At 44.0% G+C, this 25706-nt stretch overlaps 1 protein-coding gene across 6 annotated transcripts in view; it reads right to left on the bottom strand.

Moving 5' to 3' along the window:
• The window catches only part of schip1 (schwannomin interacting protein 1), a 240246-nt gene that overhangs the window by 27768 nt on the left and 186772 nt on the right, over window positions 1–25706 (bottom strand). For 2 of the 6 annotated variants that reach the window (XM_082503656.1, XM_082503657.1), the window contains one exon: window positions 15708–16484. In XM_082503656.1, coding sequence (XP_082359782.1) covers window positions 15708–16484 — 777 coding nt within the window. Of the gene's footprint in view, window positions 1–2527; window positions 2914–11143; window positions 11331–15707; window positions 16485–18247; window positions 18597–19280; window positions 19852–25706 lie in introns of those variants that run through there. The other 4 variants (XM_082503659.1, XM_082503658.1, XM_082503660.1 and 1 more) reach the window with 4 other exon arrangements.

Here is a 25706-nt window from a genome sequence, read left to right as displayed (position 1 = left end):
AGCATTCATGTGTGCCCCCCCACACCTCCAGGCCTTGGCAAGCTGACAATATTCCTCCAGCCCAGGATGACACACTGTGGCCAAGCTGATAAACCTCCCCATCACCCTTCACCCTACTGGTTATTGCTGCTGCTGCTGACAGCAATACGGCGCTGCGAGATTTATAGATTTACACGAGAATCTGAAAACAGGGCGGCATACCGAGACCTCAGACTCGAGTAAACACACAGAGGGTCTGCGTGCTTTTGGCTCACTTAAACACTTAATGAAATGAAGTGCAGCACAGAGATAAAGGAGATCTAGCAGATGATTGGTTATTAAAGAGACAATGTTTTCCTCTTTTTGGACTTTAAACTAACTAGAACCTTAATCGATTGATGGCTTCAGATGACTGCGGGTTAAATGGCTGCTTTTCTTGTTCTCCCAGGGTCAGCCTGCCTCCTAATTGGCTAATGGTATCAGACATTAAGTGGGAGCTTGCCTGATATGGTATGTGGGGAATACAAAGGGAAGAAAAGAGGATTTAAACTGCTAACCTCCAAACACAGAGGACCACACCTTATTTAAAGCAGGACAAAACACTGATGCTGATCTTAAAAAAAGAGATGGGCACATACATGGCCACACTGACCTCTCTCTATTTTCCACTTCATCTACTCTCTGACAATTTTATGTCACATCACACCCCTCACTCTTTCCTTCTCTTCAATCCTGTCTCGCCATTGCCCTTTGCTACTTACCAACCCTCTGTGTGTGTGTGTGTGTGTGTTATTCTGTGTGTGTGAGGGGCGCTGTCTGCCTGCTGGTTGCCAGGTTACCAGTCTAATTGAGAGGCCTCTAGAGAGTAGCTGTTATCAGAAGAGCTTGAACCTCTTCTTCCGCTTACCGCTCGAATTCTTTCTCTTATTTTCTCCATCTCGCTCTTTTCCAGTATTTTTGCCACATTAAAGCCATCTCTGCTTTTAACTTTTTTAACATCTCCTTAATTTTCCCTTCCTCTTTACTGGAGATGATTATGATTATTTTTTTTCATGTGTATTATCTATTATAGTTGCCTTGGAAGACTGTTCGTCATTGCTGTCTGCACACTTCTTATTGGACTTTGCTCAGCCAGAGGTGTCAATTTTCTTACTGTTTCATCTCTGTCTTTCATCTGTCATCTCCACTATCCCTTTGGCATCTCTGGTTATCTTGTGCTCTTTCCTTCATTCCTGCCATTTCTCAGTCACTCAATCGAGCCTTTATCTGCCACAAACATGGCAGGAAATCCTTATCCCATTACACAACTGCTCCCTAACCCAACACGAGCACAAATCCACCCTCCTGACACGCAAATACTGATATGTGGAGGACGCATAGGGAATAATACAAATATTATATCTTTTTAAGGGCAGTTTGTTGATTCCATAAGATAATCTTAAGAATACAGAGCACTTGCATGAAACAGCCAAGAGATCAGACTGCACAAATGTGGATAATTGTAGAGACTTGAGCATTTGGGAACTGTTAATAACCCGCTTGGGAGTACGCTTGATCAACTCAGCTGAAGGTTTCATGCAAGTGAATTTGAGCTAAATGCAAAATGTTGCGGTTAAAGGACAGAATATGGAGTTTTCATCTTGAAGTTCCATATTACATGTTGATGAAACACTTTAAGTACACCCACAAGGCCCATCCATCTCTCTGGGACTCTCTGCACTTGTTTCTTCTCATCAAAGAAGCTCCATCTTTTCCTTCCTCGCAGCCTCCCCCGGCATATCCCCTCATTTCTTGTGCCTTTCATCTACCTCTCTGCTTGTTTCCACTCTCCATCTTCACTGCATTGCAGATTTTCTTCCTGAGAAGAGCTGGTTATAGAAAACCGGATGCACAGCTGTGATGTGATGCTTGCCTTTAATCACAGATGCTTCATTTCTCCCAATTCTTAGTTAGATAAAGTGGGACACTGCTGTCACATGTCCCACCAGGGTCACCCACACGGCCATAAACATGAATCCACACACAATCACACCCTCCACGCATTATCATTTAAATATTTATCACAATGTTTTCTGCACCATACAACGAATATTGTTGCGCCGCTATATGAATCTCACAGCTTTGAAAATCCTTTACAGCGGCTAGTTGTGAGAATATAAACTTGCAGTTCCATGCAAAACTCATGCTTCCATGTTATGGGGGTTGTATGACGAGGAGGTGGATGGGAGTTAGGACATTATTCCCTGGAGTCAAGTTCTCTCTTAGCAACCAGACAGCCATCAGATTCACAACACAATCACGTAACTGCAAAAGACAGAGCAACACTCCCACACAGGTCTGAGTCTCAGTAGTGACACACAAGTCCTGCACATGTGTGCTGAGTGTCCTATTTTCAAATGTGACATTTAAAGCTTCACTGTAGGGAAAACTTACGATTTATAAAACGCTACACGTAACAAAATAAAAAGAATCATCATCAATTTGCGCCTGTAAGACTGCCAGCTGAAGCACAGCAATGTTTGTTGTGTCATTTTGGTCAGACAAATACCTGGTACGAACAGTTTTCCTGGTGGACCATCCTTCACAGCATCCTAGAGCGGAGCTGCCTGAGCTGGAGGAACAGGAGCGGGACTGGGATAAGATTCCCAGCCCTGCAGTGGTATTCCAACGGAGAAGAGAGGAGCGATCCCACTCAGCGTTTGATCCAAACTCAGAAAAATCTGTCACTACCACTGCTTGCCTCTCGTTGTCAGTCAGTTCAGTCTTCACCCTCTGCTTTTCTGTCTCTTTATGCTTGTTTTCTGCTCTGTCTGTTTGTTAACAGAAAAGGGCAGGGTCTGATCGCTGCTTCCCCAAAGCTGAAAGAGGGAGGGGAGTGAGAGACTGGAGGAGGGGTGTGAGAATAAGAGAGGGAGGGAAAGACGCTGTGAAAAGCAGAGTACACTCCCGCTCGCCTTTCTCTGTCTGCTTTGGACTGAAAAGGGGGAGGAGCTGTGGGGCTGAATGTATGCCCAGTGGGGAGAGGGGATTGTGGAAAAGGGATGAGGGAGGGTGCGGGTGGTGTGGGTCCGGGCCAGGATGTCATTCAGCTGTTTTATATAAAGTCATACCAGATACGGAAAGCGGACCAAAGACAAGGGCAGTGGAGAGACTTTCATTCCTTAACCTTTATCTTAATCTGCATGTGTGTTGCACAAAGTGGCACCGAATAAAAGCTCAACCTGAAATGTGTTGTAATCAGAAAGTATGCGAAAGCTGAAAGTATCAAAAGCTGGCACTGAATGTTTGAAAAGACACAAATCATTCACTTATTTAGTTATTCCTCCCCAAACATTCCTTATTTAAAGTGAAGCAGTGTGTCTCTCGCTTAATTTATGCACACGTTTTTGTGACTTTTGCCTCACTGTGTGAAAGTATACATGTTCATCTTCAGCTTCCCTTCATTGTCATTCTCTCCCTCGTTGTAAGATTATAATCCCACAGTGGCAGATGGCCGGTCTATAATCCACATGCAGGTCAACCTCCTCAGATAATCTCTACCTTCTCTATCTCCATCTATTTGTTTTTAATTCCAGTGAGATGGATGTGTTCTTCTCGTTTTTTTACTGTAACCCCACTTTTATTTACTTTAAAATGACTGCACAAACACTCTAAAATAGTCATTTTAAGCTTTAAACTACACAAACCAGCATACTGAAGCTACAGAACTGTTTGGACTCTACAGTAAGTATCTGCTTTCTTCCATTATAAACATTCCCATCAGAGGAAGTGGAAAAACTTCCAACAGCGGTTTGGAGGATGTGAGATTCTCATGCCGTTGCAACATGCATCTGTTTCAAGTTTCATGTTTGTCTTTTGTGGGAAGGTAGCTAGCCACTCACTAACCCTGTTATCTCATCCGTCCTCCAGGCCAAATCTCTCTATCCGATATTGATCTTTGTTGGGTGATGCTGCTTTTCCGATAAGACCACTCTTGGGTTTAATGACCTGGATGTGGATCGATGAACTCCCTGCTCTGATCTCGCTGCTCAAGCCTGCGCATCATTGGCTCTGGGTTAGCTTTCTGCACGGTGCCCAGCTGGGGAGGGCTGGAAGAGCGCCCATACTGTGACACTCACCGATGATATAATTATCTTTGTATGATAAACCTGTTTTTTTCTCATAGAATACCAAATGGGTCTCATAAAAGCACTTTTAAGCTTACAAGCATGCATTAAACAAGCTCAAAGTGGCTAAATATGAAGAGGGTCAGGACATCCCAAATTATAGTGTATAGTACAGCTTCCAGATGTGCATTAAAGCAAACAACTTTAAGCTGTTATACAATTCAAAAGAGTGGAAAAAAAGATATAGAAATGTGCTCAATGTGCAGCTGTAATGAAACCCAGGCAGTTTTTGGTGTGCATTTGGGCATAAACGTATTTATTTGTGCTCTTAGGCTGGCAATTATAACAGTCTGTGTGGAGACTGGCTTGCTTTTTGGAGTCAGCTTTAAAGTACAATGTTCAGCACACAGATTCATTTTTCAGCCCTAGAATAGGTTGCAGCTTGATCAGAACTTTATAAAAACTGAACAGCTATTGTAGGTTTGCTTTGGTAGTTACTTTCTGCCCTGTAGCAATAAATAAATAAATATATAAAGAAATAAAAATAAAAATCAGTAAAATATATTTAAATTTAGAAGAATTGTTTTGAACCGATGGATGGATGCATGGGTGGATGGATGGATGGATGGATGGATGGATGGATGCATGGGTGGATGGATGGATGGATACATGGGTGGATGGATGGATGCATGGGTGGATGGATGATGCTCCCATGACGCTTGTCAGAATTTGAACTTCTCTCTCACTGACTTTTGTATAACATATTCATTTTAAGTGAAACCATGAGTGCGAGCCTATGTTTAGGCTCCACAGGTAAAGAACATCAGCATGAAACAACTTCCCACAAGCAATGAGTCAATGACTTGATTCAGTCCAGTATGTGGAGCCTCAAGATGCTCTTGTGTTTTCCAATACAGATGTAGTCATTTCACTCTCTGTTGCACAAGTATATGCATCCAGCCAACACTACAAAGCAGTGAAACAACTTTGATGTCCAACATCACGAGCCTAGCTTTGATAGAGGAATCCACAGCCATCCCCTTTCCCCTCCTCTATCACCATGGCAGCAGTCTGTCTGAAGACACCCCCCCACTGACCTTCACAGGGTTGTCAAGGTTACAATCTGAGTCACAGCACAGGTGGAGACGGAGAGAGCATCTCTTTATTCACACCAAGAAAAGAAACAATATCAGACTCCATCCAGACTGCACACTGTGAAGACCCCCACTCTCAAATTACACACACAATTATATACACAGAGAGTAACAAGCACACAGAACAAACAAAGTTTTAAAAAGCTGTGATTATGTAAGTGACCTAAAACACCACAAAGAAAACCCAGAACAAAAATTATTAACTTGAGTCGGGCAGACTGCAGTTTTGCCTCCCACTCACTGGCCACGTTATGAGATGCTAAAACTAACTCACTGGATCTCCACCAGCAGTGACTTTCTGCTAAAATACAATAGCTGCCTGCTGATTCTAATGTAAACTCTAACAGTCATATGTAATTTATGCCTGCACAGAGCAGAGGGAATTGCTGTTGTGTGTGCCACTTGCTGCGAGAGTATGTTGTGTACACTGAGGACTCTTCGCTCATTCTTCTTTTCCTCATCTCATTTTGCACATCAAAACAACACTTGTGTGTGTGTGTGTGTGTATTTAGCTTTGCGATGTGGGCATATCTGTACAGGAAAACAGCAGGAGTGAATACTTCATCATAAGTAAATGATCACTGAGTGAATAATACTGCTGTTCATTCTTCTGTAACTAGTGGGATACAGAGCAGACAGGAAGTGGTGCTGTAGGTGGGAAATAATGTCCCGTAACACTCTGCAGAGCTCATGGAAAATACATGAGTCTCAAGCACGCTATGACACCTCCTCTCTTTCTCCGACAAACAGCTTGTCCTCTCTCTTTTTATCTGCTGTGCCATCTACCCCTCCTTCCTCTCTGTCTTTGGCCTTTCAGCATAACTACATTTGATTTCTTTTGCCACTTTTCTCCATCTTCCCCCTCATTTCCCCCTAGTGCTCCTTCTCTGCTACCCCCCCTCGCCCCCTCCCTCTGGCTCAGCGGGAAGAGAGGAGCACAGATGCTTTTAGCGAGCTGACATTTTGTGCCAGTGTAAAAACACTGCATAGCAAAGCAGGTTGGCTCAGTGTGAGGGCCAGATTCTGGCGGTAATGAGCTCACTCTGACAGGGAGGAACTGATTTGGAAGGCCAAGGAGTGCGTGTGTGTGCGTGTGTGTGTGTGTGTGTGGACGACCAGCCACTAGAGGTTGTTCTAATGAGGACTCTATGCCTACGGTTTGTGGTGGAAAGACAGGGCCTGCTGTGATCACTAGCCTGTATTAATATTTGCCTTGCATTTTTAAAGGCGCATCAGTGCATTAACATTCAAATACCAGCGAACTAAATGACTAACTGACCACCAGTTACACTTGTGCAATGATGAAGTCCATTATGAAACAGCAGTTGTGAGTCACAGAGAATAACAAGCAGCTGAGACAGAACTATGGCATGGTATGTCTCCTTGGCAGCAGATAGAAAATGGCAAAAGCAAAAAAGATGGCTTGAAAACACAGAAAAGAACAGATTTTCTAACCTCCCTCTCTTAAGGGTGTGTGCAAAATAGTCTAGAATAAATATGGGGGAGGGGGGCAGACCAAACTGAACATTACTAACTAGTCCAGACTAGTTAGTAATGTTCAGTTTGGTCTTCTGGAGGTAGTTCTTCACTAAGAGCATATCGTTACTATGATTTGGGTTGTTGTTGTGTTAGAGGACAATGTTTCCCAGTGTTTCCCTGTGGAGATCTTTTCATCTCATCTGACCAATCTATTATTTTAATAATAATAATAATAATAATAATGGATTGCATTTATATAGCACTTTTCAAGACCCACAAAGCGCTTTACAATTCCACTATTCATTCATTCTCACACTGGTGGAGGCAGCTACTGTTGTAGCCATAGCTTCCCTGGGGCAGACTGACAGAAGTGAGGCTGCCATATTGTGCCATCGGCCCCTCTGGCCATCACCGGTAGGTGAAGTGTCTTCACCTACTGGTGACCAAGATTGTCCGAGCCGGGGCTCGAACCGGCAACCTTCCAATTACAAGACAAATTGCCAACTCTTGAGCCACGATCGCCCTCGTCTGAAAACAGCTGCAAATAATTGTCTCAGCCATTTAGCTCGATTAATTCCTATTGATTGATGACTACCTCACTCTAGACCAGTGATGAACTCATTTACATTGTGGGCCACATACAGCCCACTTTGATTATAATAATAATGGATTGGATTTATATAGCGCTTTTCAAGGCACCCAAAGCGCTTTACAATGCCACTATTCATTCACTCTCACATTCACACACTGGTGGAGGCAAGCTACGGTTGTAGCCACAGCTGCCCTGGGGCAGACTGACAGAAGCGAGGCTGCCATATCGCGCCATCGGCCCCTCTGGCCAACACCAGTAGGGTAAAGTGTCTTGCCCAAGGACACAACGACCAGGACAGAGAGCCCGGGGATCGAACCAGCGACCTTCCGGTTACAGATACCCTTCCCAACCCCCTGAGCCACAGTCGCCCCAATGTGGTGGCGACTAACCAACCGGACACAGTAGTGGTAGACAAGCGGAGGAAGACGGCCGTAGTGATAGACGTAGCGATACTGAATGACAGCAACATCAGGAAGAAGGAACATGAGAAGCTGGAGAAGTACCCAGGGCTCAGAGAAGAGCTCGAGAAGATGTGGAGGGTGAAGGTAACAGTGGTCCCAGTGGTAATCAGAGCGCTCGGTGCAGTGACCCTCAAGCTAGGCAAGTGGCTCCAGCAGATCCCAGGGACAACATCTGAGATTTCTGTCCAGAAGAGCGCAGTCCTGGGAACAGCAAAGACACTGCGCAGGACCCTCAAGCTCCCAGGCCTCTGGTGGAGGACCCGAGCTTGAAGGATAGACCACTTACAGGGGTGAGAGAGGCCACATTGGAGTCACATCTGATGCCTAGCGCCAATTTGTGTTCCTGGCCTTATGTTTGACACCCCTGCTCTAGATCTATTGTAGCCAGCTTTGCCATAATCCAATTACAAAGTAAACATGCTCTCTGTGAATCTCTCCAGTCAGTCAGTCACTCTGGAGTTTGAATGAGTGAATATCCTAGCAGGATACACCCCGGATGTCTCATTGGCCCATCACAGAAACACAAACAACCACACACTGTCATACTCACACCCACTGCCAATTTGAGTCTACCTGACGAGCATGTCCTTGAAAAACCATCCTGAAACCAAGAACGTCCTGGCTGTGAGGTGACAGCGCTAACCACTGCACTGCTGTAATGTACACTGGAAAAGCATAAATGTCCAAACCTTCCCCCACTTTTAGCTACTGATTTTCTACTTGCCTCTGTCTTGGCTGATGATGTTTACTGTTGGTTGGAGCAATTAAAAAAAGCATTATAAAGAGGTCATCTTTTGCTTTAGGGACACCACAGGCTCAAACTTTATTTTTGTTCTTTGTTTTAACTTCACAACCTTCACAATGAAGTGTTTAATTAGAAAATTATCAGCAGGTCAGTCATTAGCTGCAGCCCTCCCTTAATCTGATGAAATGTTGTTTTTTTTTGCTGTCGGTATGTGAAGGGATGAAAATGTTCTGTGCTCTCCAGCAACAGATGAAGATCTCAGCATGGCCTGGCACAATATCTCTTTCTCTGTCTCTCACATGAACAGACTAACAGCTTAGATAACACACAGCCATGGAGACAGAAAACCTCTTTTTTAAAATCTGCCTCTTTCTGCAGACGTGAATAAACACGTTTCGTATTTTTAGACTTCGTTTACAGCCCACATCTCTACCTCTTACACATGCACACATACACCCAAGCACACGCTCTATAATTAGGAGCAGAGAAGACCAGTGTTTCATGTTTCAGCTCCACCCATGTAAATGCACAGAAACACAGGCTACTACGTGTCTCTTTGTATATGTGCATCCATCTCTGACCAGAGATGGATAGGTGATGGATAGGAGTTTTCAATCCTTTACTGGGAGCAAAACACCCTCTTTTCTTAAAGCAAACCTTGTTTTTTTTTTTTTGTTTTTTATCTCCGTCAGCCCTGTTTTTACTTATACAGCCAGCCTGTGTGTAGTGTATGTGTGTACTCGGCTCAGCTCTGAAGTGGCTGTGTTGTATGCATTCTGACACAAAGCTATGACATTGGAGGCCATCTCCTCGCTGCTACATAAACCTCTATTTCCTCCACAGCACGCTCTGCCACTCACAGCCTGCGCCTCTCTTTGATAGTTTTCATATAGGGTGGAGAGGGGGAACCAAGCAAGGAGGGGGGAAATGGTGTCCTGCTGTTACTTTGGCTGTGTGAAAACATTAGGCTATAATGCCTCCTGACAGCTAGAGGAAGAAAACAATTAGCTTGGAATGGGAGTGGGAACAGTAGTGAAGGACAGGGGACGTTTTAAACGGCGAGGGAAAGGGGAGAAGGTGAAGATTTGCAGCAGTGTAGTAAAACGAGTCAGAGCCTAAGCTGACTTCCATGCCGGATAGGATATAACACATGCTGAAGAGAGGTTTTGACTTTGCATTTTATCCACCTTTCTCACACTGTGGTGAGTCACGAGTGAGTAAATCAGTGGAAGGGTGTGCTCGCGTGAGCTTTTGTGAGTTCATCAGTGTGAGACAGAAGAGGCAGAGGAATGTGTAGCTGTAGGCTGTGAATTTCCACCTAAAAGTGCCATTTATCTCCAGTCACAGCGGTGCCTCTGTCTAGTTCCTGCTTGCTCGCCTGGGTGACATCACTCTCTGGATCATCAACCAAACTGGTAGTGCTTCCACTTTAAGTACCCAGATGGGATGCCCGTCTCTGTCAGTTTAGCCACATCTATACTATCACAGTATTGTTATAAATACACATAGGTGGTGTTTTTGTGTCAGTTTACTGGTTCTGTGGAGATGTTATCAGGCAGCTCATTAAGCTGTACTTTGACACCAGACAAGAGCAGTTTAGGCACCACTCCCATGCATGCCGTCTAAGAAACTTGAACTTAGTAACGTGTGGTTTATCTCCGATGTTTGTGTTGCCTTTGTGCGTAGACTTTGCAGGTAGATAAATCTAAGCAGCAAAACATCTGATTTTGGTATACCAGACTAACTAAACTGTCAAACTGACTTCACTTATTCACCGGTCGTTGGATGTTTGAGGGTGTGGGGTCAGTGTGGGCCTACTCAGTAGACAGTCGGCCAAGAGGCACATTAGGATGAATGAACAAGCTGAATCACCATTAGTGTTAGAGCTAACTGACTGACTGTTCTTGTGAATCACTGATTTTTACCCATTTAAGGTACTTTATTCTTGTGTTTTGCTTCTGTCAGCTTCCCTTCCTCTTTCACCAGGAAAAAATAGAAGAAAAAGAAACAGCCCACTGATAACACAGGTGAAATGCATTAACCGTCTGCACTTTATCTCAGTCTTTTATTCTGTGTTTACAGAGCAGACAGAAGACGTGGTTATCCAGAGGCAACATAAAGCTTTTGATTGCCTGGCTTTTTGTCGTGGCTAGTTCTTTTAGCAGGGCTTTGTGTCTCACAAAACTTTCTCTGCCCCTTCATTCAAAGCAGCTGTATGGTGCAAACATTTGCTTATTTAAAACAGAATTCAAACACACGTGTGCAGCACATTGTGTTTTGACCAAAAAAAAGGGGCAACAAAGTAGGCAGCATGAACCTGCTCTTTGTTAAAGGGTCACAACTTCATTCAAAGGAAAATGAGATCTATGGATGTGCATCTGGTTCTGTTCTGGTTCTATACTCAAAATATTGAACTTTTTGAGCAACGCACAAAGTCAAAAAACAACATCTCCCAGCAGAAGTATGTCGTGCACTCAGTTATAAATACACTTCAAGCTGCTTTCCAAACAACTCATTCAACTTTGTGCATGAAAGATTTGTTTCCACATCACAATGTATAAACACGGAAAAGTCTGAGAAGCTGGAAACAGAGCACACTTTTACAAACTGATCAGATTCTTCTTTACCTGAGTTAAATGCCCGACTTGCTGTGAGGAATCCAAGGTTAAGCTGAGATGAAAAATATTCCACGGAAAAAAAAAAAAGAAAAAAGGAAAAAAAAAAAGCATCTGCCAGCACTGGCAGACTTTCAGGATACTATGAGAATACAAATATATCCTTTGATATGATTTAGTGAGCTGAGTTTGTGCATGTGTGGACTGACAGGAGACAGAAGACTGCTTTACTTTAAAGCACAGACAGTGCAGTGAGTTGTATAATGAGTGAGTGTGTGTACGAGCTTTGGTGTGTGGAGGGTTGGGCATGTTTCAGCGGGTATCTGCACATGGACACACACTCAAACACAGTGCTGGAGCAGTGTTAAGCCATGGAGGCTGAACCAGACACTAGTGCTCCACCACGAGTTCTCTACACCTGGTTAGAGCCATGCCCCCAATCTCTAAAGTTTCCTCCAACTCATTTACATATTAACCATTTTTTATCCTTTCCTATTTGGGCTGCCTCCATTTTTATTCAAACCACAATTCTGGACTTATGCACGTCCTATGAGCTCCTGTTCACTTTGACAGGTTCTTGCTTATTACAGCTATCGCTCATTTCAGGCCTCACCGATTTGTTTCCCCCATTCAAGACGTAACTCGAGTGCAACCTCTTTATACAGATTGTTTGTACCTATTTATAGCCTTTATAAATGTGCTCGTGACTTCCCAAACCCTGCAATTTCTTTAGTCTTTTACCCGCCGCCTCTCTCCCTCTATACGTGGCACAGTCTGAGTTGTGGGTGAAGGTAGTCGTTAAGTTGTTAGTGGAGGCTGGCGAATGGTTCAACTGCTGAACTTGTACATAAACACAGAGTGCAAAAAGAGAAAAAGAGAAAGCGATCTCTTTCTTTGCTCTTTTCTCTAACCTCTCTCTGATTCCTCCACATTCTTTTATTTTCCACGGCCCTTGAGTGCTTTTCTGGGGCAAAGCACTCCACAGTTGTACAGTTTCATCTGGCTTGTGGCCTTTTTACTCTTTATATGGTGTGCCTGAGCGACACTTGCGATACAAGGTTCTGTTCATCACCCTATTACTTCTTCCGACAGCTGGGGAGGAGCAAAGGTGAATCATCACATCTGTCCTAAGATAACTGTTGGCAATATGTAATCTCACACATACTGATAGTTATGCAGTAATGAGCCATTTATGATTACGTTATCAACGATTTAGAAGCGAACTGTAGCAATTTTCTTGGGAATTTACATAAGGATGGAGCACATTCACGGGACATATTATTAAGTTCAATTCAATTTTAATTATATAGTGCAACATCACAACAGCAGTTACCTCAAAGTGCTTTATGTTGTAAGGCAAAGACCCTACAGTAATATGGGGGGGAGGGGAGGGGGGGGGGGGGCATGGCAGGCTGAGGGTTAGGGGAGAGAGATTCCAAAAACAACTTTCTGTTACAGCTTTCCAAACTCAGTGTCAAGTATTCAAATCAGGATGTTGCTAAAGTAAAACATAGACTGGTTTTCCTTGAGTTGACAAAATGCTGTGAAACATATGAAGTAAATGCCTCAGCCTTATCATGACGGTGTGTGTGTGTGTGTGTGTGTGTGTGTGTGTGTGTGTGTGTGTGTGTGTGTGTGAGAGAGAAAGAGAGAGAGCATGCTCGCACTTTTAAGCTTGTGCAGGTGTCAGCACAGGTCCTATATTTTTTTCTTTTTTGCCAGTTTGCCCGTGGGGTGTTTTCAAATTGTGTGAGTAAGTCTGGGTGTGTGCACTCTGAGATTGAAAAAGAACTAGCCTGTAGACACAGATTTAATACTTCTCCAGCACGTACCTCAGAAAACACACAGGCAAATTTCTGCATGCGGATAACCATACATGTAGCCCGAGCCCATTTCTGCTTTTTTAACCTCAAGTCCGGATAGGAAGACTAATGTTATCATTCACCTTTCAGGGGTGCAGAGCTAAATGCAGGGTTAGAGGTAATTTACCCCCGGTGTACTTGAGGTCCCTGCGGAGCCCTCTTTGCCACGTGCCTCCAGATTTAATTAGAAACAACTTTTGAAAAATCCACCGGGCCCCTCATCACCATGAATTCTCCGGACGCCACGCCTGTAGCCCAAAGGCAGACGCTGAGATTACAGGAGCCAAAAGCCACACCCTAAGTAAACACACCTGCAACAACAAGACTTAATACAAAATAAAGTGGAAATAAAACAACGTGCTCAATAACTGTAGCTTTTCATGGCATAGAACACAGTGCAGCCATCACATTTTCCATAAATCTACGGCTTAGTAGTAGCTAATACAACTATTCAGCTGTAATTTTCTACCAGAAAAGCAAAGACACTGAGAACTGAGCAGGATAAATTTGCAGAAAAGCCTTCTATGTGTCCAGTCTGGTGCACTCAGTGCACCATTGATTTTACTGACACTTGAATGTTTTCCACATTTCTTTACATATATAGAAGCAAAACTCAGTTCTGTTACTACAGCACATTAACTAACCCAGTCTTCAGACACAAAGTGACCGCTACAGATTATTAGTTGTGGACTTTACTGCGTCCCAGTCTTTTTCTGAAGGCTTAGATGCTTTTGAAGCTCAAGTGAAGCATGAATATCTCCATCCCACTGGACCTCCAGCGACATACCAGACAGACCCACCCCTGTGTGCACCAGCTGATGCACTGGTTCACTGGTGGGTTCTGTTTGACAGGACGACTAAATATTTAACAACATTTTAAAAGCACCAGTCTCTCTGTTCTTCCGAGTGTTGGCCAAGACCAGCAGGTTTCAGAATTAAGAGATCTGAACAACCCCAGACACAGAAATAAACCGAAGATATCTTTTGGGAGTGTCAAATTTGCACTTGACTCCTTTTTTTTGCTTGCTAACAGAGTCTGGCCTTTACTGTATATGGAAGCTTGGAGATACAATGAAAGATTAAAGGAACCAAACCATCAAATTATTATTAGTTTTTAATGAATGTGGTCAAATCTGATGGGTATAGTTCTGCAGAAATAGCAAAAGCAGAGTGGGATTGTCCAGGATATATTATTTTATATCTCCTGCCTTTTCCAGTGTTTCACTTCTGCTCCCTGCTCTGGTGGGATTACAACACTAATTCCAATTTCTTATCTAGAGCACTGAAATCTGAGGCCCGGTTTTTCTCAGGCTTTTCCTGGAGAGATAGTTGGATGTTGTGTCACTATCATCATCAAGACCACTTGATCTCTTATCTACTACTCCGAGCCTCGATGCACTCATATCTAAGGCACAAGCAAAGATCAAAATGTCTGAGGAGCATATGCATGATTTCATGTGCTTGTGCAGCTGCATGGAGAAAGTAGTAGCTACATGTGGACACAGAGGCCCTCTTTTGAGAGATTTTCCTCCACCCGGGTCAATTATATCACAGCCCACTGCCTGAGGGGATCGAGAGACAGGGAGAGAGAAGGAGCAGATTTTTCCCATTCTAAGGAGGTGATCTTCCACTTTAAGCTGGACAGCAGGTAATGAACATTGACACAAATGTGGCCCTGAACTGCCCGGTCCTCCTCCTGTCCTTTTATTCCCTCTTTCCTTCCGCTCATCCCCCACTTCTCCCGCTGCATTCCTGACATGCCTCAGGGAGACAGAGAGGGCCTCCAGGAGAGACAAACAAAGACGCACAACACACACGACACACTCACAATAGCACTAGGTTGCAGCCATTATGTGTGCGCATCGGGGGAAAATGCCTTGGTGCTTGCACATCAATAGAGAACACCAATCCAGCCTTTTCATTTGCCCTCACTTAGTTTTACTCTGTGACAACTGGCGATGGAGCTCTAGCAGCTCTAAACAATTTTTTCCCACTCCCACCCTAAATATTTTAAAGTTACACCCTTTTGGACCCATAAACTGACAACAAACCATGAAGCTCTGGCTGAGACTGTGATTTAAACTGAGTAATGCAATAAATTAGTAAGTGAATCATGACAGCCTCTCCTGCTGGTGCTGCTGGTGAGGCATGAAAGGCCTACGGCACCTCTCTGCTTAATGTCAACGCAACACTGACCTCTTCTGGTAGAAACACTACATGGCCACAACTGGTTTTTTTTTAGAACTTGTAGAAATTAGGTTAGACAGACGTAACTCTCTAAGGTCAGCAACAAATCGTTGTTACAATGCTGTCAGGACTCATCAGTATGAACTCTTAGTCGTAGATCTATAGTTTTAAAGTTGTCTCAGCTAAATCTGTGTACTTCTTGGACATCCAGTTGAATCTGAAGTAAGATGAACTGAAACCCTGTTGCTTTGCTGCCCCACTTCATTTCCTTCCAGCTGTACAGACTTCCATAATGGATAGGAGCTGGGCCACATAGCTTAGCGCTACATTAGCTGACTAATCTCTCGACCTTCCTCCAGCTAACCTGACCTCATGTTTCCTGGGTCCGTCTGACACAGATAACTGCTGGATTACAGCTGCCCATCGGTGCACTATGTTTGATGACCTCTGACACACATAGATAAAAGAGGACAAAATCTCAACTCCCAAAAATAACATACAAAAAAGAAAAATCCTTGCACACTCACTGAGGTGTAGTTGGTCTTGCCCATGTTGTGGTTCTGGTTTTGGTTGAGGTTATGGTTCTCCTGCTCTCTGCACTGCAGCCCAGCCAGGTGTCTCTCCAGGGCTGCCCAGTCCATGGTGGGCAGAGGCTCTTCTTCTACCCCTTCCTCTTCTCTGTATCCTCGCATTATCCCCACAGTCCCCACACTTCCTCCTCCTCCACCACTGCCTCCGCCACTGCTGCGACTCCCCCTGCCTTGACTGGTGCTCCGGTGGCTGGACTTAGGAGTCCCCGTGCCTGCCTGCGGTGTGCCAGGAGATTGGGGCTGGTTGTTCCTAGGCAAAATCAGATTGCCGTTTTGCTTCAGTTCATCGGGGACGGCTGCGGATGACGTGGCGGTGCGTCCGCTGGGGGCCGGTAAGGGCGGGATGGTCTTGACATCCTGGAATTCTTCAGCAAGGCTGCGACTGTTCACTGTCTTCCTGTAGCCTTCACCAGCACTGTCAGCACTCACAATGCCTTCTCTGCCGTCCCCCTCACCAGAGGGCTGTGGAGAGGTATAGTCCTCTCCATACTCACTCTCCCACTCTTCTATCACCTTCTTCTTATACTCTTGGTAGTCCTCATCTTCCTCATAGTCCTCTAAGGTAACCAGGTCCAGAGAGGGGGAGGATTTGTAGTCCTCTAAAGTAGCCAGGTCAAGAGAAGGGGAGCAAGGTGTGACCTTGTTGGAGTTGGACTCTGAGCTGGAGCGACTGGATGCGTCACTCCCCAGGTCCATGCCATCCTCCCTATAATCCTGTAATGAAAAAAGAAGAGACAGAGAAAGAGATTTAGGACTGGGGAGACAGTACCCTAAAGAAAAATGTGGTACAGGGAACATGGGCCATGTTGTTGGTCTGACAGAATCAGTGAAATGACATAAAAAAAAAGGAGGCATCAAAAAGAATTTAGGGAAGTGTGTAGACTTAGATTAGTCACACGGGTATTGTGGTTTGAGTCGGGCAACCACAAAAACTTCCTGTCCTGCAGGGAACTTCCTTTCTGCACAACATTTTGCAGTCACTGTCTCTTTTGTACTTGTTTTCCTCTCGCCTTAAATTCGCAGTGCTCTGGACTCTCCTACTCTTGCTTGTTTGCCTAACAGATAATCCCATTCCTTTTACATTCCTGTACATTGTTAAATGTGTATGCGTTAATGGCTTGACACACATAGACACAGCGAAGGCAGAGTCTGTGCGGCCAGAGATGTCAGAATAATAAATGCTGCCATTCCCTCCTACGTCTGCTAAGCTCCACAGGGACAAAACAGTGAGGAGCTGAGAGTGAGTGACAACGACATGTCAGTACACAACACACCAAACTGTGACACGAACAGATGAGTCTGGAGCGGATCTCTAACCTTGACTGCGATGCTCCCGCAGCGCCCCAATCCCCACCTGACTGATTAGTTCCCAGCTAATGAAAACGTCGACGGTGTTTACAGCCGTCCACAAATCTCAACTTGACCTGAGCCTTCTCTCACAGAGTTAGTCTTGTCTCTAAAGGAGCACATTATCATGGAGCCTCAACACTTTTAAAGCATAATGAAAAGCAAAGCGCACCAAAATCTCTCCCAGGGCAAAGAGAAATTAACGACACATTCCTACGCGACCGCATTATGAGCTGAAATTAATTATGAAGATTGCTGATTACTGGTTTAGACCACAAGGACTTGCAGTAGTTTTGCCTCTTGCAGAAGACAAATGAGAGAGAAATGTTAACACAGTATTATCTTAATGACAAAAAGCTTTCTTGAGACATGGCCACTGGATCACACCTGTGCAGACACCAGGCATCACAACACCATGCAGAAAATATCTACACTGGGGGTGGGGGGGAATGTGACTCAGCATCTTAGAGACTAGATATAAAAAGTGCTGATGTGGTGTAGAAAAATAAAGCCTCCCTCCGCTGAGGACGTTGCATTTCTGCGTGAAATACTAACAGGTCAAAGAGAATAGGAGAGGAGCTGCTGCAGGGATGCTGTCTGCACCAGATACAGGAGTGGGGACACAAAATATAAGATTTTTGTCATGAAGCACAGCAGGTGGTTCTTACCTAGTTAGAGCAATGTTATGAAAGAAAACTTTGGTTGTGTAGTGCATAGCCACTGAGGTGTTGAGACCTTCAGTTTGACTGGAAGGAGAGCAAATTTAGTATTAATTCCCTGCGTGATGAACAAGTTCAGCACAAGAACGTCTCATTAGTTTCATTTCCCAGACAGTAACAACATGTAACATCCCATAATCAGTTTCCTGGCATGAAAAGCTCCAGGAGCTTCTTTGTGTTTACAAATGAAGGGGGAGGACTTAAGGGCGCACGACACTATACCTGCGCTCTTGTGGGCTAATGCTATAGTAATTGATTAGAGCCGTTTTTAGCAGCCCAGTGCGCCATCCGTCACTGTTATGAGATTGTAAAACACAGTGTAACATTTAGGCTTGGAAATGTAGCAAGGCTGTTCGTATTTTCGGATTCGTGATCAGTTTATCAGGAGCTTACAGAAGACAACAACCTTACCGGCTTGCTCATGAAAAGCCTCACCAGGCTTTCATTTTGGTTTCGCCACCCTTTATAAGTAAAGAAATAGATTCAGGAACTGGGTGGGCTTTCCTCCCCAGCGTGGAAAGACCGCTAAGCAGAAGCAGAGTAGCCTATATCCAAGCTACGATCGCGTTTCAAAATCTCGGTCACCAATCCTTTTCTTCAAGTGTTAATTCTCATTTCCTGTAGCCTCCAAACACCGCCGGGTGTCTGCGCGTTAACGCGTCGATACACGACGGTCACGAGAGCCCGATTAAAAATAATTTAATCATGTAAAGTATTTAGAGAAAATAGAATAGAGAAAGAGGCGGAAGGCGCTGTATGAGGGCAGACTGGGGCTGCTAAAGCTGATCCGCCGTGGGATTAAGCGAGCGCAGGCAGACTATAGGCTGGATTCGGCCAACAAAATACGGGAATACATGCAAATTGACAGCTGCACCTATTCCCCTCCATCCCGCAGCAGCCGGGCGGGCGTTTGGGTGTTCGGGGTGGGTGTGGGGGCTGGCCTTTTAATTTATGCCAAAGACTACTCTCACAACTCTGTCGGTCGTTTCCAAAGGGGCATCATCGCATACGCCCAGTCTTTTGCGTGCGTCGAGCTCAGACCAAGTGACATTTCTCCACGCGTGGCAGCCGCACGATTACATCTGGCAACATATTTATTGAAACAGAAACACCGACTGGAACAAGACAGCACTCACGTCATAAGAAATAAATAAATAAAGGCAACCCGCATGTGTTTCTTCAATTTGCACAGTCATTCATAGGCTACTCAAATGATGTAATGTTCCCAAAAAAGTCCCAGGAGGAACCCGATGCCCCCGGCAACAGCGGTGACAGAAACGCCCAGATATCACACAATCACACCGCGGATGTCACCCGCTACTGTGACCAAGCTGACCCCTACTCAGTACCACCATTATCGGTCAAAATTAAAGCCGAAGCCGGGAGATGAGCTAAAAGTAGTCTCGATGCAACATCACTGTCATTTAAACGAATCCATACTCACTGTCATCATCTTTGCAGCTTCCCTTCCACGTCTCAAGACATGGTAAAGTGTAAAATCCCAGCTGTTAGACAACGGCGACGGTGCTGACTCGCTTTACAGCAGCTTTATTCTAAGGGCGGGTGGCGGTGGGGCTGGTTTCGCTGGAGAAATTACAGACAGCCGGCGGATAATTCAGTACAGTCATCGCAACTGAGTGTGTAGTCTACCCACAGAGGAGAGAGCCGGAGTCTGAGACCTCACAGAAAATACAAACAATAACGCGGATGTCTTTAAATCCCAGCAGGTCAACGCTGCTTTCTCTCCTCTTCTTCCCGGCGCGCAGAGATGCCCAGCCGACAGTTTAGCCAGCGCTCTCTCGCTCCCACGTCAGCCGGGAAATAAATAGCCTGTGAGTAAAAGTGCGTCCCCTTACACTGTGGGTTTGCGCACGTTATAGAAATTCCACACAACGTTTATTGCCCAGTTATTACTCAGAAACAAGACTTAAAAACTAAGCGCACTACAAGCATGCCGCTGCTCCCCGACAGACACAGATCTTATATTTGTGGAGACTCTCTCTCTCTCCCTCCCTATTTAAGTCTGTCGCAGCCTGCCACTCTGAGGAGTGACGACGGAAAAACACAACTAAAGCCCAACCTTCTGCACCCACTGACCTTGCAAATGGTCGTAAGAAAGAGAGTGAGCGAGATGGAGAGATATAAAAAGGAGGAAACTATCTAGGTGAATTATTAAACATACTTCTGGTGTTGTGAATATAGAATAGTTTCAGACTTGTTTTAGAGCCCTTATAAAACTCAAGGATATCAAGAACACCCCCCACACCCTGTTGTTACATCTTCTATTTGGCTTCAAACATTTACAGCAAAGACTGTCATTTTCATCTTACACTGAATTACCATTTTAATGGTACACCTAGTGCAATCCAATGCAACAGCCCGGCAATAAATCCAACCTCGTGAAGGTTATAACATTCAGTTTGTGTTGAGATCATGCCACACAGGGGAGTATTCAGGTGATTTACACTAAAGTCTGCATAGCCCCACAGCCAGAGAGCCACGCAAAACGTGTTTAAAAGGCCATTAAAGGTATAAGCAAAGTCAAAACACACTGTAATAACAGCACTTTTACTGTAAAAATAAATAGTTATTCAGCTACAGCACAAAAGTGCAAGCTGACTACCAAACACTTGATTGCATATGGCTATGCTGCACTACGGGAATCCTCAGGTATGCTCACATCTATACAGCTTTTCCAAACAAGAGAAAATATTCAGTGAATGGCAGTTCTTTTATTGGGGTCAGAGGTCAGAGAAGATGTGATAGGAAGGCAACAGCAACTCAACCATTCATTACAAGCAAGGTATGCAGGAGAGCATCCTCGAACACAGATGTGCAACTTTGAAGCAGATGGGCAGCAGAAGACCACACCGAGTCCAACACCTCTCAGTTAAGAACAGGAAACTGAAGCTTTGATTCATATCGGCTCAACAAAATTGGACAGTTGAAGATTGGAAAAATGTTGCCTGGTCTGATGAGACTCTGCACTGCAGCATGTAGATGGTTAGGTCAGAATTTGGCTTAAACAACATGGAAGCGTTGATCCATCCCGCTTTGTATCAACGGTTCGGGCTGCTAATGGTGATGAAATGGTGCGGGGAATGTTTCCTTGGCACATCTTGGGCTCCTAAGTATCAGCAGGATAACGTGCCATCTTAAACTGGTTTCTTGGACATGAAATGAAGTTCACTGCACTCAAATGGTCTCCACAGTCACTGGATCTCAGTCCAGTAGAGCACCTTTAGGATGTGGTGGAATGCGAGAGTCACGTCATGGATGTAGAGCCAATAAATTTGCAGCAACTGTGTGAAGTTGTCGTGCCAATATGGACCAAAATCTCAGAAGAATGTTTCCAGCACCTTGTTGAATATATGCCATGAAGAATTAAGGCATTGAATGTGTTTTGGGCTGTTGGATAGACAAAGAAAAAAATCAGTGGCAGCTCTATTTTCCTGGGCAATCACATTTTCAAGAAAAAAATCATCAGTAATGAAAATAATTGTTACTTACAACTCTAAATTGCACTAAATCATATAATTAACGACATCAGTCAGATGGATGTAAGACAACTTTCCACTGTGATTGCAGCAGATGCTCACTTCTTTTTTGGCATGTATTAATCTGTATTAATGTTTATTTTATTTTAATTGATTTACTTTTTTCCTTCGTAGGGACGGCTTTGATTGTATGAAGTCACTAAACCAGTCAAATGAGTTGTCACACACACACACACACACACACACACACACACACACACACACACACACACACACACACACAGATGTCAGCTGCGGTGTCAGAGCTGAAGAGGGGTTAACACCAACTTGGCATGATATCTCCATGTTGCATTCTGTTTCTTCTTGCAGCAGCTGGTAATTTACATAGCACGAAATCGAGATCAAGCTAAATGTCAATGATAACCCAATCTCAACCACTGCAGGAGTAAAATGCAGTCCAAAGCTTTTTTATAATGAGTGTTTTGATTAGAGGCTGTTCTGTGTCTCTCGAGTGGTAAGCCAAACATCTGAAAATATAAAAGCACTACAGCAATGATGTTGAGAATCTCTCAGTCCCTCACAGCTTTAGCCTTTCTGCACGGCCGGCTGGGCTCTGCAGAGATTTGTAGTTTTTTTTGAAGGATGGGAGCTGTCTTCCGATATGGTGCGTTGCATATATAATAGTAGCACAAAGGAGTTCATCCATATAATAAGAGAGCAGTACTTCAAAGACCCCTGGCTGAGCCTGTCCTTACACTGCAGTAGGGACAGCACTAGTAGGGATCTCCCTAAAGAGGAGACAGCAGGAGTCCTGCCTATTGGTACCACTCCATTCCCCACTGCTGCTTTCAACTCTCTTATCAGCCCTTCCACTCCACCCCTCTGCATTTCCTCCCTAATTCCCCAAACATTAATCGGTCATAGTCAAGTAAAATGAAGAGTTGTAGAGTTAACTCAGAGCCTGTAAGGCGGATAAACTGCTTTGGGGGGGGGGGGGGGGTTGGGGTTATCCTGTAGAGAATTTGAAGACTGTAAGTTCACATGCTCACCAGGCAATTAATTTATCATTAATTTGTCAACAGGAGGGCAGCATTGTTTAGGTCACTCTTGCACTCACGCAGGCACACACAGTTTGCTGTCTTTGAAGTTTCCATTCCTCTTTAGCGTCAAAGACTCTAAAAACAGTTTTGACATGGCATCCTACCCTTCAGTGGGTTGTTCCACAAAACAATAAAAGCAGCAACAAGCTCAGAGCCAGGAGGGCCAGATGAAGACGTCCATGATCTGTCACATCAAAGCTCTGTGATGCATGTCCTCATCACACCTGGCAAAAAAAGATGCCTTTTTTTCTGTACTTTTGATTGAGGGGGTGGTCAAAGATAGTTCACCATGCAACACTTCCATCGCCTCAGATCATTCATTCCTCCCACTCTTGTTTTTCCCTCCTCTACTTTACTAAGAAGCAGAGGTGCGGTGCCTGTCAAACTGCCGGTCACCCGGCTTTACCAATCACCGAGGGGCAGGAACACGTGGAAAAACAGCCCATTCTAGATCTACAGTATCTGGGAAAGCTTTGCTCTATCTGCCAGCCTACCAGTCCATCCGTAGCAGATATCTGGCAGGAATCACAGAAGGCCCATTACTGACAGAGAGATAAGGCTGGAGAAAAGAATGCCCCTCAGATAATACTGAAAAGTCAGGCAACATCTTCCTCTGCTTATATCTGTCTCACAGGCATTTAAAAAACAGGGAGCTCCTGACAGTCAGCGAGAAATTGAACCTGTCTCTGGCTTGTCAGGAACTCACTGACTCCAGTGGAGAGACACCAAAAGTGACCTTGGAGGATTCTCTCTTCTCCCTCTCACTTCCTTCTTTTCGGGGACTGAGAAAGGGAGTTCACCCTGAAATCAAACTCTGACTGAGCCAGCTGACAGAAAATGAAGCAGCAGAAACATGACTGTGGTACAACCTGCAGATGGGAAATGTCCTGCCTGGTTATGAGTAACACGGGGCAAAAAGAGACCAGACACTCAACACACAGTTCTTTCACAGTGTCATGTCTTTTTTAGGTGAAGAAGACACAATCCTGGCTGTCATGAAATCTTTATACTTCCCTCATACCCTGTCCACACTTCTACTACCCACTTAAAGCTTTTGTGTCAAGAAGTTGTGCTCTTTACTACGGTGAGTACATATGCAGATTTCTACCCATACTTCGGGCTATGTTGTTACCTCCTCCTCAAAACTGTAACTATATAAAAACATTAGCAGCTCAGCTTAGGTTGCTAGTGGAAACTGTTGAAAACAAAGGCAACTTGAAGCAAGTAAGTGTAAGCAGTCTTCAGTAAAACACATCTAGCAAGGCCATTATCATTGCACAGCTTCTCTTCAAAACACACTGCTCTCTGTCACAGGGAATAAGTTGTGACATTTACACAGAAACTGCATAGCAGTATAAAATGATAACAATGAAAAAACAGGAAATGTTATGAATAACTATAGCTCTATGAATAGTGACTGTGCATCACAAATAAATGAACAAATATGAGCAAAGTCACGTAGGAGAATATAATCAAACATGCAAGAACACAGCAAAAATTGTAAATGTTTAAGACTTCAATATTTCCAAACTGCTGCAGCTCCCTAAGAGTGTCTATTAACACATCCAAAGTAAAATGTTCTTTGGTGTTGGCGTCATTTGAGTGAGTTTATAAAATTAGCTCAACTTGTTAGAGATCTCATTACACTCAAATTCAATTTTTTGGTCACACCAGCAGCGATGAGTCTGTTTGTCAACTGCAGGAGGAAGGAAACAATGTGCAACACTCGTATGTAGTTGGGTGGATTCGTGGAAGCTGCCCATACCCCAACATCATAACAGCTGGACAATGACGCACTATTTTCGAGACACTAAATTATAGGTTATCACTTAACAAGGCACGGGCAGACATATAATGACATACACTGCAAGCCTAACTCAAACCTTAACCAGCAGGTGAGCAGACCTTTGGTGGGCACACCCGCCAGAAGTCTACTGGGCACTGCTCACATTGTTTTTAAAATGGTTTTGAAGTTAAAGAAGGAACCCCTGCAAAGCCTGAAATATTTTATTACTAAATTTGAACATGTTTGAAAAAGTGTTAAAATAACTCCACGAGCAGCTGCTGTAATACGATGACTGGGCAGCCTTTAAGCTTAAAGGAGCTTGATTTGAATCCATCCCAGACCAATTCCTGTATGCCATCCCCGTCTCTCTACTCTCCTGTCTCCTTTTATCCATCTTATCCCCCCAAAAAATGAACTTTAATTCAACACTGGACACAAATTTCAATATAAACCTAAATATTGTGTCAAATGTAATAAAAAATACATAATAAATTACAAAACACTGATGTGATGTGTTACTTTTGAGGCATACTCCTATTCAAATTACAGTTCAATTCTGCAATATAAATAAAAAGCGTTTCAGACTAAATTGTCTGGAAAATCAGTTAAAAACCTATTAACAAAAGAAAACAACAAGACCAGAATATCTCCAGTACACGCTAAATCTGATCATTCAAAATATAAGCATCACATTATTGTAAAAGTTATATAATAATATTATTTTTTCTTTACAGAACCTAAATTACAAAATGTATTAGGCAGGCAACAAAAGGAGCAGATAATAAAATAACATGTATTCCATACATGCTACATCACAATGAAGCGTTAAACTCTCCCGTGCAGTTCTAATACACCCCAAGTCATTAAAGGACGAGTTATTTACACCGTTATTCATTTTAATACATCAAAAGCCTCTGAGTACATACATCTTTTTGCCACATTTCCTGCAACATGCACACAAAGTACCACACAAAGCAGTTTGTGCCCTGAGACAGCAGCGGCAGGATGCAGACTGTGTGATGATGAATAGAGATGTCAGGTGGCAACAATAGAGGTTGGATCCGTAACTGGCCGACTGACCCGCTGTTCTAAATAGAATGGGTGGCCAAACCATTGAGCCTGGCCATCAATCTCCTTCCCAAACACAATGATGATTTACTCCATTCAAATTACTGGGGGACTGAAAGAAAAAAGTCTGTGTGTGTGTGTGTGTGTGTCTGTGAATTTCTGGGTGTTCTTTATTTCCCAGGAAACTATATGTAAGTGTGTGTATGTGTGCTGTGAGGCATAGCCCTGCACTTCGTATTGTGTTTCTGAAATGGTGTTTACACAATCTGTCGAACCCCGATGCCCGTGTCTGACTGCAGCGCTAATACCTGACTGTAATATATTGATCTTCCCTCCTATACTGTATATCCAACCAACAATTTCACTTGCTAACGAAGTGTGAAATGAATTGTGAGAGCAACATCTTGTCCAACGTACAT

The sequence above is a fragment of the Aulonocara stuartgranti genome (genome assembly GCF_965226115.1).
Source record: "Aulonocara stuartgranti genome assembly, chromosome: 14".
NCBI lineage: Eukaryota > Metazoa > Chordata > Actinopteri > Cichliformes > Cichlidae > Aulonocara > Aulonocara stuartgranti.
This window is presented reverse-complemented; position numbering and strand designations above follow the sequence as displayed.